The sequence below is a fragment of the Balaenoptera borealis genome, assembly GCF_965194805.1.
Source record: "Balaenoptera borealis genome assembly, chromosome: 8".
Classification (NCBI taxonomy): Eukaryota; Metazoa; Chordata; class Mammalia; order Artiodactyla; family Balaenopteridae; genus Balaenoptera; species Balaenoptera borealis.
This window is the reverse complement of record NC_138865.1, coordinates 84,054,616-84,074,329: the sequence shown is the minus strand read 5'-3', so window position 1 is coordinate 84,074,329 and position 19,714 is coordinate 84,054,616. Positions and strand designations below refer to the sequence as shown.

At 40.9% G+C, this 19,714-nt stretch overlaps 1 protein-coding gene across 1 annotated transcript in view; it reads right to left on the bottom strand.

Moving 5' to 3' along the window:
• LOC309633054 (spermatogenesis-associated protein 31D4-like) overlaps window positions 1–19,714 on the bottom strand; it is a 212,198-nt gene that overhangs the window by 6,055 nt on the left and 186,429 nt on the right. The window contains exon 5 of the mRNA XM_082401359.1: window positions 25–181. Coding sequence (XP_082257485.1) covers window positions 25–181 — 157 coding nt within the window. The remainder of the gene's footprint in view (window positions 1–24; window positions 182–19,714) is intronic.

The following is a 19,714-nucleotide window of genomic DNA, read 5'->3' as shown; positions in this document are numbered from 1 at the left end:
GGGGGCTCACCCAGGGGTACTTACCTTTCGGATGTCTTTGGTTTTACTGAAGGTAGGTGAAAATGGCAAGCTCACCAGGTACCACAGGAACAGAAGCAGCAACCCCAACCCGCACGGGATGACGAGGTTTTGGTCAATATCCAAGGATGTTGAGCCAAAGCTCAGACATGGGTCAGTAGCGCTGTTCAAAAATGAGAGAGCATTCCATTTTCTGAATTCCATTATCTGAATCACAAGGCTGCCTGAAGTTACTGAGCACTGAGAGTGCGGGCGCAGTCCCAGGCCTGCATCACAGAGCAATGAAGAGTCACAAAGCGTTTGAGTGTGGGGGAGGGGACAACATGGAGAGGGTGTGTCCACAGCCCCTCCCCCCACCCACCAGTTCAGCAGACCCTTCCGCCGCTGCTGGGCCTTCCAGGTCCCTCTGCCCTACCCTGCCATCCTTTCATGGTTTCATATATTTACAGTAATGAAGTTTTCTGCTTGTCCCATCTGTAACCCAGATACTACCTGGGTCCCCTTTACTGTTTGATAGAAACTTGACTTGGGTCTCACCAATTCCACTGCCTTAAATGTCTGAAATACTGTCTGGAATTTTTGCTTGTACCCACACATTTATACTCAGGATCATATATGTCCTTAAATCCATCTTTCCTATAGAATCTTTTCGCTACACAAACCCAGTTATAAAGAACTTAGAAGTTCTTTTATCCAGTTTTGTGAATGTTGAATAGGAAATTTTGCTTTTTGTTGCAGTCAGCCGTTACCATCTTCAGTCAGAGGGGCTGACTCAAATAATTAAAATGAATAATTCATTATTCAACATTCACAAAACTTAAGTTACTATAAAATAAATGTAAATAATTAAACCTTCACGAGATCTTGAGGAGAAGTCTGTAGCACTTATTTTTCTGAAGTTAGTGAAGCTTAAACTGCATAAAGACTTTTAGGACATGCTACACACACACACACCCTTTGACAAACCAATCTGGTATTTTCAAATCTAAGAATAAAGTGTTTTCTCATTTTATTCCAATCTTCCATCTTTTGTTTTGACCCTACTTCTTACTCTACCTAAAATACAGACAGTCGCTGCACTCTACGTCAATTTTATAACATGTGCACAAATCCCTGCCCTAGTCAGTTTGGGCTGCCGTAACAAAACACCATAGACTGGGGGCTTAAACAACAAACACTTATTTCTCATAGTTCTGGAGGCTGGGAAGTCCGAAATGAAGGCAACAGCAGATTCTGTGTCTGGTGAGACCTACTTCCTGGTTCGTAAACAGCTGTCTTCTCCCAGCAACCCTGCAGAAAAAGTGGGTGAGAGAGCTCTGTGAGGTCTCTTCTATAAGAGCACTAATTCCATTCATGAAGGCTCCACTGTTATGACCTAATCACCTCCCAAAGGCCCCATCTCCTAATACTATGATATCGTATTGGGCTTAGGGTTTCAACATATGAGTTTGGTGGGACACAAATATTCTGTCCGTAACACTACCCAAAGGCTGCCCTAAGTCCTCTGGTGGCAGGGTGGGACCTAGGAATGTCAAAGCCTTAGAGAAGAATCAAGCCTTGAGCAGCCTTACCTGATTATCCTTGTGGGCTCTGTAAATATAATCTTTTCTTAAGTGTGCCTTGCCACAAAGGCTGAGAAGCTCTGCTCTATATAATCATCCCCATAAATGTTTGAAAATCAACTACCTGCCACGCTTTTTTTCAGGCTCCTCTCATCAGGTTTAAATAATCCCAGTATTTCCCTCCCCTCTTCCTACATTTTCCTTTCTAAACTCTTTATCTTCATGATAGCTGTTCTCTGAACTGTCTCCTAATTTCTCATGTCTTTCTTAAACTGTGGTGCCCTTTATTTGACACCCATGGCCTAGCACAGTTACTTGATCTCCTGTGAAAGGGTTAGACAGCCTTCAAACCCACAGAGTCTTCTTTCAATTATGCAGGAACAGGTAACCTACCCTGAGGATAAAATCTGCCAAGAGGCACCACTTCCTCCTGACACCACTTCCTCCTGACCTTGATATACAGCCTCAGCCAAGTTTTCATTTAATAAATATTTACTGCTGGAAACTAGGAGACACAAGTACCTGTAAGTCACAGCCTCTGTCCTTAAGGACCTCATGGTGCAGTTTTAGGGGAAAGCCCTACACAGGTCAAGAGTTACATAACCGCACAGGAGAGGTCCCCCATGGCATTTGTGAATTGGCAAGTGATCTCTGGAATAGATCAGAGAAGGGACAGATGCTATGGGTGATAACTGCTCAGACATTTTATGCTCCTTAGGAAGGTATCCCTGCACGCCTCTCCAATTTTCTGATACAAATTAACGATTCTTGGAGAAGATGGTTAAAGAAGAGCTTTTCTCTTTTAAAAGGGCACACGTTGGCTAGATATCCTTACATACATTTGTGTGCCTTGCGTGTAAAACTTACAAGAAGTTTCAACAAAAAGGCTTTTCCCAAAATGTTAATAAGATTCCTTTTCAGAACCTGGTAGAGCTCCTTCAAAATTTAAAGAAACAAAGGACTAAATGTACAGTACTTTTTTTTGCTTTTTTTTTTCTTTTTGTACCAACCACAAATAAACTCCATTGGTATTTAGTAGGAGAAGTTCACAGCACTTATCCTTCCTAGACTAACATCAATTATAAATTATAAATTTATTTGTCTAATTTATAAAACATTTTCCTTTCAGCGATCTCAGTGGATTTTCACAAACATCCTGTGATGTAAACAGTACAGGTATTATTGTGCCCATTTTATCAGTGAATAAAACTGAAGCTCAGAGACGGGAAGAAACTTCCTTAGATTGTTCAGCAAGTAAGTAGTAGAGCCCTGACTACTAAATTCCCCACATTCTCAATGCTACTATTTTAAACAATATAAATAAGTGACTTCTTAAAAAGTATGCCCTGGTACTAAAATTAAAGTGGTTATGTGATTGAGAATATTCACTTTATCCATTAAATGATGCCAAATTTGGGAAGTAAAGAAAAGCTATTTTTGGCATCCTATCACCTCTTAGGTACCTTTTCCTTTTCATTCTTAGCACCAGTATCTTGCTTGGTTTTCTCTACTGCCCTCTTAAAACCTACTTTCAAGAACTCTATTACATATGACTCTCAGTAAGGTATAAATGAATAATAAAACTTTAAAATGTCATCCCTCCCAGGAACACATTTCACACATTTTACATATATCTAACCCCAAAACCTTGTAATAAAACTCTCACCAGAGCATTTCAGGCAGCCATCCTGAGGTGGCAGTGGTGGCTTTTAGTAGAGTGAGATCTTCTCCTCTCCACCCAATGACATCTTCCCAGTTGACCTTCGTCACCACACAGAAGTCTGGTCCCAGATTTCAGGCTGCACATGGTTAGATTATCCCCAAGGAAGAGTATTTTCCAAAAGCTGTACTAGAATAGTATGCTGCCTGTTGGAGGAGACTCAGTAGGGATAAGTCGTTCGTCTAGGATTGTCACATGTCCTCAGTGCCCTCACTCACATCCTGGCCACAGTCCCAGGGATGAGCCACGTAGAGGGAGCTTTTTTTAGGTTACCAAAAAGCCTGAAGAACAACAGATTCTAGAGCAGAATCCTTTAAAACTGCACTTAACACTGCCGCTTTAAGATGTTCTTCATTCATACACACACCACACTTTCACTGAACTCTACCATGTAGTATTTCCAGTAGAAATATCAAGAAAATAAGGCATTGCCTCTGCCCTCAGGCAGGTCATAGTTCAGTAAGTAAGGCCTGCAAACAACTATAATAAAGTGATACAAACTATAAAAGAAGTAGGAATAAGAACACAATGAAAATACAGGTAAAGGAGCAATTAATTCTTCTGCCAGGAGGGAGACAAGAGAGAGGCAGGGAAAATTTCAGAGGTGGTGCCAACTGAGATGGGCCTTGTGAGCTCACCTCCTCCTCCTCCTCTCTGTCCTTGCCATGGCCCTCTTCCTGTTCCTCACCCCCTTCCTCCTCATCCTCCTTTTCTTCTTTAATTTTTAGAGCAGTTTAAGGTTCACAGCAAAACTGAGCAGAAAATACAGAGTTCCCATATGCCATCTGACCCCCACAACACCCCTCCACACACACACACAACCTCTTCCACTATCAACATCCAGCACCAGGACTTCCCTTGTGGCGCAGTGGTTACGCCTGCCAATGCAGGGGACATGGATTCGATCCCTCGTCCGGGAAGACCCTATATGCCATGGAGCAGCTAAGCCTGTGCACCACAACTACTGAGGCAGTGCTCTAGAGCCTGTGAGCCACAACTACTGAGCCCGCAAGCCACAACTACTGAAGCCCGCGTACCTAGAGCCCATGCTCCACAACAAGAGAAGCCACTGCAATGAGAAGCCCGTGCACCGCAATGAAGAGTAGTCCCCGCTCACTGCAACTAGAGAAAGCCTGCCTGCAGCAAAAGAACACCCAACACAGCAGGAAGGAAGGGAAAGGAAAGGAAAGGGAAGGGAAGGGGAGGGAAGGGGAGGGGAGGGGAGAGGAGGGGAGGGGAGGGGAGAGGAGGGGAGGGGAGGGGAGGGAAGGGAAGGGAAGGGAAGGGAGGGGAAGGGAAGGGAGGGGAGGGGAGGGGAGGGAAGGGAGGGGAGGGGAGGGGAGGGGAGGGGAGGGGAGGGGAAGGGAGGGAAGGGAGGGGAAGGGAAGGGAAGGGAAGGGAAGGGAAGGGAAGGGAAGGGAAGGGAAGGGAAGGGAAGGGAAGGGGAAGGGAGGGGAGGGGAGGGGAGGGGAGGGGAGGGGAAGGGAGGGGAAGGGAAGGGAAGGGAGGGGAAGGGAGGGGAGGGGGAGGGGAGGGGAAGGGAGGGGAGGGGAAGGGAGGGGAAGGGAGGGGAAGGGAGGGGAAGGGAAGGGAGGGGAAGGGAGGGGAAGGGAGGGGAAGGGAAGGGAAGGGAAGGGAAGGGAGGGGAAGGGAGGGGAAGGGAGGGGAAGGGAGGGGAAGGGAGGGGAAGGGAAGGGAAGGGAGGGGAAGGGAGGGGAAGGGAGGGGAAGGGAGGGGAAGGGAAGGGAAGGGAGGGGAGGGGAAGGGAAGGGAAGGGAAGGGAAGGAGGGAGGGAGAGAGGGAGGGAGGGAGGGAGGAAGGAAATTTAAAAAAAAAAATCCAGCACCAGAGTGGGACATGTGTTACAGTCGTACCTACACTGACATTTCATTCTCACCCAGAGCCCATAGTCTACATGAGTTTAGACAAGTGTATAGTGACACGTATCCCCCACTGCAGCATCACACCGAGTAGTTTCACGGCCCTGAAAATCCTCTGTGCTCTGCCTCTTCGCTGCATCCTCCACCCTAACCCCTGGCAACCACCAATCTTTTCACTGTCGCCAGTGTTTTGCCTTTTCCAGAATGTCATAGAGTTGAAATCATACAGTGTGTATGTAGCCTTTTCAGATTGGCTTCTTTCACTTAGTAATATGCATTTAAGGTTCCTGCATGTATTTTCATGGCTTAATAGCTCATTTTTTTCAGTGTTGAATGAATACTATTCAGTTGTCTGGATGTACCACAGTTGATTTACCCATTCACCTTAGACATCTTGTTGCTTCCCAGTTTTGGCACCTATGAATAAAGCTCCTATAAACTCTTTTTTTTAAAAGACACGTTGTTGAGGCATAATTCACATACCATATAATTCACCCATTAAAAGTGTACAGTTCAATGACTTTTAGTATATTCACAATGTTGTGCATCCATCACTACAATCAATTTGAGAACATTTTCATCACTCTAAAAAAGAAACTCTGTTCCCCCTAGCCTTCACCCTTCGATCTCGTCACTCTCCCCAGCCCTAGGTTACCACTAATCTACTTTCTCTATAGATTTGTCAATTCCAGACATTCATATAAATGGAATTATACAATATGTGGCCTTTCATATCTGGCTTCTTTCACTTAGCATAATGTTTTCAAGGTTAGTCCATGTTGTAACATGTATCAGTACTTCACTTATTTTCATGGCAAGTAATATTTCATTTTATGGATATACCACATTTTGTTTATACACTGATCAGCTGATGAACATTTGGTTTGTTTCCACTTTCAGCTATTATGAATAAAGCTGCTATGAACATTTGTGTACACATTTTGGTGCGGACATATGTTTTCATTTCTTGCTTATTCATTTTTGCAATAACTTAAAGTCACACTTTGTCTAAGTTTGTTGTTTTCTGAGATTTTGGTAATATAACCATATCAGACTCCCTATGAAATGAAGGCTTTGGAGTCTAAATGCAGTTTTTGTCAAATGTCTGGGTGCATCAATTTGCCCTCCTGCCAACACTCTCAAAATTAGCCCTTGAGTCAGCAGGAATGATGGTGATGCATAACGCTTAACATTTAAAAGTAACGAACACCTTATGTTCTCAAGTTTCTATTCTTAGAAAATCAGAAGAGGGTGTGGGAAGAGAAAGTGCAATCCAGCCAAAGTGAACATGAGCAAACCTATAATATATATAAAAGTGCATGTCTGGTCACACTAAAGCATTGGGCATGTGTCTGAGGATGAGAGTAGCAAAAAAAATTAGGCTGAAAAAGAAGGGGACTCAACTGTGAATGCTTTGAATGACAGTTTAAGAAGCCTGAACTCTGGACCAAGGCAGTGGGAAGCTAAGGTTTTCATAACCAGAAGAATGGCATTCCCAGATCTCTGTTTTGGAAAGATGACTGGCAAGGTAACTGAGAGTTAGGGGGAAATATGCAAATTATATCACATAGGACTCTTTCTCATGCAGATGATCGAAAACCTAATGAATTCTAGCCTGAGCAAAAATTTTAATTTATTGGCTTCTATTGCTCTACAACACAGGAGCAGATTCAGCTTCTGACTTGCTACCTCTTGGTTCTGCTTTCTTGGTGTTGACTCATTCTCAAGCCACTCCTCTTATAGTCCCAAGATGGCATCCAGCCAGGAAAAACAGAATTGTTGTCCCAGTTTCTCAACCAAAGTCCCAACATCCAAGTGACTGGGACCAGCTCAGGTCATAAGAACACCCATGCATTAATTACTGGGAACCAGAGAATACTACTGGCCTAGTCTAGGTCAGTGCTACTCAAAGTGTGGTCCGTGGACCAATGCCTGTTACCACATTTTTGCTATCATCTGCAACAAGATAAGTATAGACAATGGAATATTACTCAGCCATAAAAAGAAATGAAATTGAGCTATTTGTAGTGAGGTGGATGGACCTAGAGTCTGTCATATGGAGTGAAATAAGTCAGAAAGAGAAAAACAAATACCATATGCTAACACATATATATGGAATCTAAACAAACAAACAAAAATGGTTCTGAAGAACCTAGGGGCAGGACAGGAATAAAGACACAGAGAATGGACTTGAGGACACGGGGAGGGGGAAGGGTAAGCTGGGACGAAGTGAGAGAGTGGCATGGACATATATACACCACCAAATGTAAAATAGATAGCTAGTGGGAAACAGCCGCATAGCACAGGGAGATCAGCTTGGTGCTTTGTGACCACCTAGAGTGTTGGGATAGGGAGGGTGGGAGGGAGACGCAAGAGGGAGGAGATATGGAGATATATGTATACATATAGCTGATTCACTGTGTTATACAGCAGAAACTAACACACCATTGTAAAGCAATTATACGCCAATAAAGATGTTCTAAAAAAAAAAAAAGCTAAGTATAGAAACTGAGGATGGTTAGAAACTTGTACTGCAATTTGAGAGAGTAATTAAATTTAATAATAAAAACTGAGGCTTATATTTTGTATGTCATAGTTCATATGTCATTTTTCCAGTGATTCATTTTTACTATATTTTATACAAGTACCAGTCCACAGTGGATGGGGGTGTGGGAGATGAAGCAAACTGGTCCTTCACCACAGACAATCTGAGAAACTGTGGTCTCATATACATGGTCCACTGTGAAGCCTGTGGGTGCATCAACATTCTGGAAACACACAGGGAGACTTTGGGGAGCTCTTTCTCCCTTGCCATGAAAGAAGGCAAAAATAAACGTCCACTATAATCGGGATCTTAGCTGGAGAGAGGAAGGACATTCCCAGACTTACTTTAGCTCTCTTATTTTCTCATGCTTTTTTCCACGTTGACCTGCCCTTATTCAGAGTCCCTAGTAAGAATTTACTCTGCATAAGCTTTGGATATGGCCAGTTTAATAGGCTAAACATTACATGGGCATTCACCTACCTTGCCCATTAGAACTTTTATTACTAGAATCAAAGCATTTGAATGGCTCTCTTAAGCCATTAAGAGAAAAACAACTTTGAGCTAGACTAACAAAAGGTAATTACTAAGCTGAGCCAAATTCCTCTGCCATGCTCTTGGCACTGAGGTATGGAAACTCTACAGCCCTATAAGAGGTCTGAAGGAAAAAAACGTCTTATACAAATTTCAGGGGTCTAAGTTTCTCATTAAAAATACATTTTAGAAAATTGTTTTAGGTTAACTTGCTAGGGCAGTTGTATGGCAAGGAAACGGGTGTAGCAATTTGTCAAATTGCAGCTTTCATCTCTCTTTTAAAATAATATGGAAACAATAAAAACACAATTAAAACTAAAATTAAAAAAGCATAATCTGAAAGAGTATTTTGATTTTTTTCTAATTAAAGCTCTGCAATTAAAGTTTTGCTGGAGAACAACCTGTGTTTTTAATCTCACAAAGGGCTAATAAACGCACAGAATTTGAGATGTCTGCTAAAACTCAGAGCTGGAAGTGACCTTGGAGAACCTTCTAGTCTGGCTTTCTCATTTTACAAATTGGAAACTGAGGCCAGAGCAGGTTTATTTCTTTTTTCCTTAATCCTTTCTTTCGTGTGTGTGTGTGTGTGTGTGTTTTCTCTTGGTGTCTGCACATAATTTAGTCACTCAGTATAGGACTTAATTCGTTCCAGTATGAAGACAAGGACTCAACAAACACCAAATTTTATGCAGTACTACCTCAAAATCTGCAATTTTTGCCTAAGTGAACTTCACAAACCATTGAGATAGTAATGCTTTTTTGTGAAAACCAAATGGAAATACAGCATGTGCCTTCATGCCTTCTGCAATAAAATAAGCTGAATGTGACTTCAATATTCCTTGGTGACCCCAGCTTAGTCTAATAAACAGCTGTAATACTGCAGAGGAGCAGGTGTAGGCGGTCTGGGACATGGACACAAATGTGCACTGTCTCCAGCAGTGCCCCACAAAACCTGCTATCATTTTAAAAATCCATCACCTGTATTTTAGGAGTTTACCTCTTTTTCATATAAACACAACAATTGTTTGTCAAATATACATACGCAGTGCAAAACTGACCTATGACAGAACTGCCTTTAGCAGGTCACAGGGCTACCCTAAAGAGTTAATGTAGTTTGGATCACTTTTATCCCCTCATGGGGTGAGGGAACCACAGGAAGGAAATGGAATATGACAAATAATATAAGATTTGGTGGGTACTTAATTTGTGCCCCAAACTTTCACTCATTTCATTTCTTAACTATCTTGTGAGAGAAGAAATATTTCTCTCACTTCACAGATAACAAGACTGAGCCCCTGAAAGATTAAATAACTTGCCCAAGGCCATAAGAGCTAAAAAGTGACAAAGTAAGGATTTGAACCAAGCTTGCTTTGGTCCCAGACGTGCATCTTCAATCCACACGATACTGTCTCAGAGAGTAGAGTCACTGGGTCTTGATCACTGACTTCATTTTAACATGCCAGGAGCTATATTTTGCTGTATAACAAACCACCTCAAAAATTAGTGGCTTGAAACAATGAACATTTTATCTGCTCATAATTCTGCAATCTGGGCTGGGCTTGGCTGGGTGACCCTTCTGTTGATCTTACTGATGGCTACTCACGTGGATTCATCCAGCTGGCAGGTCAGCAGGGGCCTGGGCTTGACTGAGACACTGGGATGGCCAGGCTCGTCTCTCAGGGCCTCTCCCTCTTATGTGGCTTTTCTGACAGCCTCTCCACATAGCTCTAGCAGGCTAACAGAATTCTTATAAAGCAGATCATGGCTCTGCAGAGAACAAAAGCAGAACTTCTTAAGGCTTAGAACAAGAACTGATAGAGCATCACTCTGCCACTTGCAGTTAATTAAAATAAGTCATACTCCCAACTCAGGTTCTAAGAAAGAGGACTACGCAGAGGCAAATACTGGGAGATCACGGGGGGCCAACAATGTAACAGTGGTCGCTATACTCTTCTGAAACTGTGCACAATCAACTGTAAAAGGTGCTGTTTCTTCTATACTTTCCATTTTTCTTATGTCCAGTTTTTCACTCTTTCCCTGTTTGTTTCTCCACTTTCTCCTACCATTTCTTAACTTTTCTGCGTTGTAACTGGCCTTCCCTAGGCAGCCACAAATAAAGGGTGCCTCTCCTTCAGAGCAGTGAACTGACCAGTCGCATCTTGTCAACCCTGTTCTTCAGGTCATCAGTTTTTGCAGCTGAAGTGTTCTACTGACAGAGGTTTCTTTGTCTAGGTTGTTGTTTCATTTTGCTTTGCTTTATAAACTGGGTTCAAAGCTGGAAGTCTAATTTAAAGGAAATAGGACGTTACTGCCTCAAGAAGCAACTTAAGTGAGTACATTTAAAAGCTTCACCCTTATAAATAAAATCTAGAATCTATCATACTCCTCTTCAGTTTTACCTGCAAGAAGGCAAGATGTCCAGTTCAATGGCCAAGGCAACAAATCAATGTTTATCATGTTTTACATGCTTCAAATTCCTTTAGCAGTCATTCACCAGGGCAGAGAAGGAAGAGAGGCCTGTAGGAATCAGATAATTTCCAGCATTACAATTCTAGTTCACAGCAGGTTACTTCTTACACGTAGCTAAAATGAGATCAGATTATATTTCCATTGAGTCATTCAACCGGTCTGATCACTGCTTTCCGCTGTCAGGAGAGTTTCAAGAGTACCAAGAATTAGCTAGGGCCATGAGAACTTGCTGTACAGATACCACAAGCATGAAGAGGGCAAAGGAAGTAAGAGAAAAAAATTGTAAACACCCAAGGTGAAAATTCTTGCAGAAGGGGATCATGGGTTTCCATTTGAAATACTGAGGAATTAAAATGAAAGTTAAAATAAAAGTTGAAATGTGAATTACCCTTCAAGTGCTTCCAAATCGATTCACCGACAATGTTTATCACTGTGTCTTTTATTCTGCTCCCTGAGGCCAGTCATTGGATCCTTGATTGTTGGATTACATCTCCACCAGACATTTAGGTGCAAAAATGAAAGGGGATTAAATTTAATTTGGCTATGAATTGCTCAAGTGAAGGAGGCAACTGAGATAAAATGTCTTTGTTACTATTTTAGACTAATTCATTGACTCTAATCTGTGTTCTGTCGTCACAAACATCAAAAGTTGATCGAAAATGGGTGTAAATTCATACATAAATGAATAATACACAAACTCATTACAACCCTCATAATGATTTACAAAAGTCCAATAAATATTCTATGAAAATTTGGAGAATCTGACTAGATTCTGATGTTCTCAGGAAGAAAAAATTGATAAGTTTATCAAAGAAATTTTTGAATGAAGAATATAAATGGGTCTAGCCACATTAGACATTTAAATACAGCATAAAGCTGAGCTGGAGGGCGTGGTGCCCACCAGCAACAGTGTCCACATGGTGGGGAGAGCTCCAAGGGTGGCTGCCGCCAGTTGACTCTGTCCCCAGGGTGAGCTGCAGTCGCCACCATCCCTCACCCCGTGCCTCTCCGGGAAACTCTCCAAGACCAGTAAGCATTTTTTGTGAGAAGTCTCTTTTAAAACTGCTTTTGCTATATCCCATAAATTTTGGCATCAACATGTCTCATGGTCTCTGCCTGAAGGACAGGGCCTGGATCTGACCCCATCTCTTCATCACAACCTCCAATTCTCCACCTGGACCAGCCTTCACCACCCTCAGCCTCAAGTCACCTGTCATGGTCTCCCACATGAGCTCCACGCTTTTTACCCTTTTGCTCACATGTTAGCTTCTGCCCTTTTATATGGAAAATAAACTCTCTATGGTGAAAAAAAATAAGGCTATGATAATTAAAATAAGACACTACAGAAAGAAGAAAAAATATAAAGATATAGAACACACACTAGACAGTCCAGAATTGATTTTTTTCCATACAAGAATTTGCTAGAAAACAAAAGTGACAGCACCAGAAAGGAAGAACTATTCATTAACTTGTGCAGGAATAACTGGGTAGGAATTTAAGGGAAATAAAATTAAAATTAATTTAGACCCATCTTTCATAGTGTATAACAAAATAAATCCCAGATATATTAAAAAGTTAAATATTTTTAAAACATCCTTTTCCAAATGCCCACTCAAACAAGGTATTAGATCTGTGAATTTAAAACCAAGGATGACTTCCTAAGCTTAAAATCCTTTTAAGAAATCATAAAACAAAAGACCAACTGTTCAGACTACATAAAATTTAAAACTTCTATTTGTAAAAAAAAAAAAGTGAGTAGCAAAACCAATTTTTTAAAAAAGAACAACAGCAGATTGAGAAAATGCATTATTTTACTACTATAGCAAAAGCAAACATTTTCACATTTATTTTTAATTTTTAAACAAATGTTTATTTATCTTTGGCTGCATTGGGTCTCCATTGCTGCACGCGGGCTTTTCCCTAGTTGCGGCGAGCGGGGGCTACTCTTCATTGTGGTACATGGGCTTCTCATTGTGTTGGCTTCTCTTGCTGCGGAGCACAGGCTCTAGGCGTGCGGGCTTCAGTAGTTGCAGCACGTGGGCTCAGTAGTTGTGGCTCACGGGCTCTAGAGCGCAGGCTCAGTAGTTGTGCTGCAGGGGCTTAGCTGCTCCACGGCACGTGGGATCTTCCTGGACCAGGGCTCGAACCCGTGTGCCCTGCGTTGGCAGGCAGATTCTTAACCACTGTGCCACCAGGGAAGTCCCCACATTTATTATTTGTTGATGAATTTTTTTTCTATCTGTGGCCTTTGTTCAGGGCAACAGAATTAATATTCCTAAAACCCTGTTTCCTTATGACATTTCCTTGCAGGAGTATAGCAATTCTCTGTTGTTTACCATTCTCTAATGTCAGTCATTTCAGTACAACCTTCATATACTCACCATATCCATAGGCCATCTCTACCCAATATTTATTTAATAATTTTCGTTAAATCAACTCTGTTTTACTTAAATAAATTTACCTTTGTTCCAACCAATAATTTCTATGAAATCAGAAGTTTTATGTAAATGAGATTTAAATGTATAATACAAATTTAAAAACACAAATATGTCTACCATTGAAAATTACCTATGCTGACTGTGACGATTAATTTTAATGTCAACTTGGCTAGGGTATGGTGTCCCACTGTGTGGTCAAACATCAGTCAATGTTACAGAAAGGTTTTTAAAGATGTGATTACCATTTAAATCAGAAGACTCTGAGTAAAGCTGATGGCTTTCCATAATGTGTGTGGGCCGCATCCAATCAGTTGAAAGACTTGAGATGAAAGACTGAGGTCCTCCAAAGAAGAAGGAATTCCGCCTCCAGACTGCCTTCAGATTCAAGACTTCAACATCAACTCCTGCCAGAATTTCTAGTCTGCTGGCCTGCACTGCAGTTTTTGAACTTGCCAGCTTCCACAATCGCATGAGCTAATTCTTTAAAATAAATCCTCACCCCGTCTGTCTATCTCTGTCTCTGTCTGTCTCTGTGTGTGTGTGTGTGTGTGTGTGTGTGTGTGTGTGTGTGTGTGTATACACTCGTACACTCTATCCTATTGGTTCTATTTCTCTGGAGAACCTTGGCCATCCTTTGGGAACACTGACTTCACAAATCACATTCAAGAGTCTTGGCCTGGATGCCAACGTCCACCTAAATCTGGCTTCTCCTTCCTGCTCCAAATTCATTTCATGTGACTTTCCACTGCACACTCTGCTCTACTCCATCTGGTCACCTCACACCTTTGTTTGTGCTCTGTACTCTGCTGAGAATGCTTTGGTTTGCCAGGCCTCCCCAGTTACTACCTTCAAGGCCTGGATCAATTACCACATGGGGAGCTAAGGAAGAAATCAGATTCTCACATTTAGACATATATAAAACCAGCTTTGGAAAATAAGTTTCCATCTCATATGCCAATTCTGACTAAGTGGTGGTGGCTTCTTGGAACATGTTAAGGAGGGTTCTGAGGTTCTCTGAAAGAACACAGTGATCTGTTAGTGATATCTAACAGCAGAAGGGTGAGAAGGGGTCAGACTGGTAATAAACTTATTTGCTCTCTGGCGTGATTATTAAGAAAACTAACCAGAAGTATTTTCCTGAGCCCTTTCCAATGCCTACTCAAACAAGATATCAGATCTATGAACTTTTTAAGGAAACTAATTTACTTTCTAGTCATTTCCCTGATTTACATATATAGGGAAGTCAACCAAGAGCATTCAAACAAAGGTAGAAAGAGAACAGAGAGCAACCTACATTTGCTTCCCCAAAACCTGCTTTTTCGCATAATACCAAACATCGAAACAGAATCTACCTACTGGAATGAGTGAGTGGGGAATACAAATATCCCCAGCATGCCCACTTAGCTATTCCATGGCCAAGCTGCCCAGCACCTGACACTGGGACATCCTTATAAATATTTGGGGAAATCACTAGGTATGAAAATTTTCTTGGAGCTGAAAAGTTGCATTGGTCCTTCCCTCACATCCCTGCCTTCCCATCCCTGGATTGCTAGAATGAGAAAAGAAGAAACCCTTTGCAGCACACCAAGATCTGAGTTTGCCTGACTGATACAGATTTTCCTGAAAATCAACCTAAAATTGTCCTGATAGGAAATCACCCTATGCCTGGTTTTCAATAGTTCTTTCCCATATTCTTTAAGATTGGGAGTAGCGGGGTGGCATGAGTATTTATACAGATGGATTAGGTTACTTTCATTTATTCTGAATTTGAGCACTTCCTTCCATCACAACAATGTGACAGGCACTGAAGAGACAAAGAAAAATCATATTTGGTTTGTGCTTTCAAGGAGTTTGTAGCTTAATGACAGTAAAAGAATATATAGAAACATATCTTAGACCAGGGTTGGCAAACTTTGTTTTATGAAAGACGAGATAGTGAATGTTTTCAGCTCTGTGGGCCATATATTTTCTGTTGCAACTACTCAACTCTGCTGTTGAAGCACAAAAGCAGCATAGACAATACTTAAATAGATGGGTGTGGCTATCTTCTAATAAAAATGTATTTACAGGAAAAGGCTATTGGTCAGGTGTGGCCTCTAATTTGCTGATCCCTGACTTAGACTCTACTAGATGTATTAGGACCTGAGATGAGCACCTCTCAGAGGAAGAGTTTAAAAAAAAAAGGCGGGTGGGGGTGGGGATCAGTCTTTGGTTAGTGTGGTCACTTGAATAATCAGAACCTTATTCCTTGGTGGTGATTTTTTAATTTATTAAAACTCTCATGGGACTTCCCTGGTGGCACAGTGGTTAAGAATCCACCTGCCAATGCAGGAGACACCAGTTCGAGCCCTGGTCCAGGATGATCCCACATGCTGCAGAGCAACTAAGCCCATGTGCCACAACTACTGAGCCTGCGATCTAGAGCCCGTGAGCCACAACTGCTGAGCCCACGGGCCGCAACTACTGAAGCCCGCATGCCCTAGAGCCCATGCTCCTCAACAAGAGAAGCCATTGCAATGAGCAGCCCACGCACCATAACGAAGAGTAGCCCCCGCTCGACACAACTTGAGAAAGCCCGCACGTAGCAACGAAGACCCAACACAGCGAAAAATAAATAAATAAATAAATTTATTTAAAAAAATAAAAATAAAAAAATAAAACTCTCAGTAAGGTCTATGGCATTCCTCATGAATATGTGAGGAAATAAAGCAGTTATATTGAATAATAGAATGACTTTATTCATTTTAAAATATTTTTAATACAAGATTTTATAGTCATAATTCATTCAGTGAGGAGCAACTGCTAAATATGAAAATGATGTTGTAGAAGTCTACAGGGCAGAGTGGAGAAAGCCCTAGAGGGAAATAAGAAGAGTCTTACAGAACGTGTTCAGTGGAAATGTGCCCCTGTCATGCACAGAGTTCCTAATTTTTCAAATCATCATGAAATATTCTGGAAAAACCATCCTCACCCCAAAATCTCAACAAAGGCTCTCCTTTTATTTTTAATTAATTTTTTTAACATCTTTATTAGAGTATAATTGCTTTACAATGGTGTGTTATTTTCTGCTTTATAACAAAGTGAATCAGCTATACATATACATATATCCCCATATCTCCTATCTCTTGCGTCTCCCTCCCACCCTCCCTATCCCACCCCTCTAGGTGGTCACAAAGCACCGAGCTGATCTCCCTGGGCTATGTGGCTGCTTCCCACTAGCTATCTATTTTACATTTGGTAGTGTATATATGTCCATGCCACTCTCTCACTTCGTCCCAGCTTACCCTTCCCACTCCCCGTATCCTCAAGTCTATCCTCTACATCTGCATCTTTATACCTGTCCTGCCCCCAGGTTCTTCAGAAACTTTTTTTTTTTTTTTAGATTCCATATATATGTGTTAGCATATGGTATTTGTTTTTCTCTTTCTGACTTACTTCACTCTGTATGACAGACTCTAGGTCCATCCACCTCACTACAAATAACTCAATTTCATTTTTTTATGGCTGAGTAATATTCCATTGTACATATGTGCCACATCTTCTTTATCCTTTCATCTGTTGATGGACACTTAGGTTGCTTCCATGTCCTGGCTACTGTAAATACAGATGCAGTGAACACTGTGGTACATGACTCTTTTTGAGTTATGGTTTTCTCATGGTATATGCCCAGTAGTGGGATTGCTGGGTTGTATGGTAGTTCTATTTTTAGTTTTTTGAGGAACCTCCATGCTGTTCTCCATAGTGGCTGTATCAATTTACATTCCCACCAACAGTGCAAGAGGGTTCCCTTTTCTCCACACCCTCTCCAGAATTTATTGTTTGTAGATTTTTTGATGATGGCCATTCTGACTGGTGTGAGGTGATACCTCATTGTAGTTTTGATTTGCATTTCTCTAGTGATTAGTGATGTTGAGCATCCTTTCATGTGTTTGTTGGCAATCTGTTTAACTTCTTTGGAGAAATGTCTATTTAGGTCTTCTGACCATTTTTGGATTGCGTTGTTTGTTTTTTTGATATTGAGCTGCATAAGCTGCTTGTATATTTTGGAGATTAATCCTTTGTCAATTGCTTCATTTGCAAATATTTTCTCCCATTCTGAGGGCTGTCTTTTTGCCTTGTTTATGGTTTCCTTTGCTGTGCAAAAGCTTTTAAGTTTCATTAGGTCCCATTTGTTTGTTTTTGCTTTTATTTCCATTTCTCTAGGAGGTGGGTCAAAAAGGATCTTGCTGTGATGTATGTCATAGAGTGTTCTGCCTATGTTTTCCTCTAAGAGTTTGATAGTGTCTGGCCTTACATTTAGGTCTTTAATCCATTTTGAGTTTATTTTTGTGTATGGTGTTAGGGAGTGTTCTAATTTCATTCTCTTACATGTAGTTGTCCAGTTTTCCCAGCAACGCTTATTGAAGAGGCTGTCTTTTCTCCATTGTATATTCTTGTCTTCTTTAACAAAAATAAGGTGACCATAAGTGCGTAGGTTTATCTCTGGGCTTTCTATCTTGTTCCATTGATCTATATCTCTGTTTTTGTGCCAGTACCATACTGTCTTGATTACTGTAGCTTTGTAGTAAAGTCTGAAGTCTGGGAGCCTGATTCCTCCAGCTCTGTTTTTTCTTTCTCAAGATTGCTTTGGCTATTCAGGGTCTTTTATGTTTCCATACAAATTGTGAAATTTTTTGTTCTGGTTCTGTGAAACATGCCATTGGTAGTTTGATAGGGATTGCATTGAATCTGTAGATTACTTTGGGTAGTATGGTCATTTTCACAACGTTGATTCTTCCAATCCAAGAACATGGGATATCTCTCCACCTGTTTGTATCATCTTTAATTTCTTTCATCAGTGTCTTATAGTTTTCTGCATACAGGTCTTTTGTCTCCTCAGATAGGTTTATTCCTAGGTATTTTATTCTTTTTGTTGTAATGGTAAATGGGAGTGTTTCCTTAATTTCTCTTTCAAATTTTTCATCATTAGTGTATAGGAATGCAAGAGATTTCTGTGCATTAATTTTGTAACCTGCTACTTTACCAAATTCATTGATTAGCTCTAGTAGTTTTCTGGTAGCATCTTTAGGATTCTCTATGTATAGTATCATGTCATCTGCAAACAGAGACAGCTTTACTTTTTCTTTTCCGATTTGGATTCCTTTTATTTCTTTTTCTTCTCTGATTGCTGTGGCTAACACTTCCAAAACTATGTTGAATAATAGTGGTGAGAGTGGACATCCTTGTCTTGTTCCTGATCTTAGTGGAAATGGTTTCAGTTTTTCACCATTGAGAATGATGTTGGCTGTGGGTTTGTCATATATGGCCTTTATTATGTTGAGGTAAGTTCCCTGTATGCCTACTTTCTGGAGGTTTTTTTATCATAAATGGGTGTTGAATTTTGTCAAAAGCTTTTTCTGCATCTATTGAGATGATCATATGGTTTTTAATCCTTCAGTTTGTTAATATGGTGTATCACATTGATTGATTTGCATATATTGAGGAATCCTTGCATTTCTGAGATAAACCCCACTTGATCATGGTGTATGATCCTTTTAATGTGCTGTTGGATTCTGTTTGCTAGTATTTTGTTGAGGATTTTTGCATCTATGTTCATCAGTGATATTGGCCTGTAGTTTTCTTTCTTTGTGACATCTTTGTCTGGTTTTGGTATCAGGGTGATGGTGGCCTCATAGAATGAGTTTGGGAGTGTTCCTCCCTCTTCTATATTTTGGAAGAGTTTGAGAAGGATAGGTGTTAGCTCTTCTCTAAATGTTTGATAGGATTCGCCTGTGAAGCCATCTGGTCCTGGGCTTTTGTTTGTTGGAAGATTGTTAATCACAGTCTCAATTTCAGTGCTTGTGACTGGTCTGTTTATATTTTCTATTTCTTCCTGGTTCAGTCTCGGCAGGTTGTGCATTTCTAAGAATCTGTCCATTTCTTCCAGGTTGTCCATTTTATTGGCATAGAGTTGCCTGTAGTAATCTCTCATGATCCTTTGTGTTTCTGCAGTGTCAGTTGTTACTTCTCCTTTTTTATTTCTAATTCTATTGATTTGCGTCTTCTCCCTTTTTTTCTTGATGAGTCTGGCTAATGGTTTATCAATTTTGTTCTCAAAGGACCAGCTTTTAGTTTTATTGATCTTTGCTATTGCTTCCTTCATTTCTATTTCATTTATTTGTGATCTGATCTTTATGATTTCTTTCCTTCTGCTAACTTTGGAGGTTTCTTGGTTCTTCTTTCTCTAATTGCTTTAGGTGTAAAGTTAGGTTGTTTATTTGAGAACAAAGGCTCTCTTTTTCACTCATGTCCCCTCCAGCAACTAGAAATTTATTGAGCAGTGGGGCAAATAAAGAAGTCTGGAAAATTTGATGGAAGATCAGAAAGCACTATTTTACTATTAGGGACACTGATGTTCTAAGGAAATTCTGGCCTTGCAAAAAGAACTTGTTTCTGAAAAGTTGATTTGAGAAGTCCACTGAAACACAAAGACTTCGGGTAGGTACTGCCACTGACTCAGCTTGCATGACAGAGCAACTTATCTCCCAAAGTTCATTGCACTGTCCCTCATG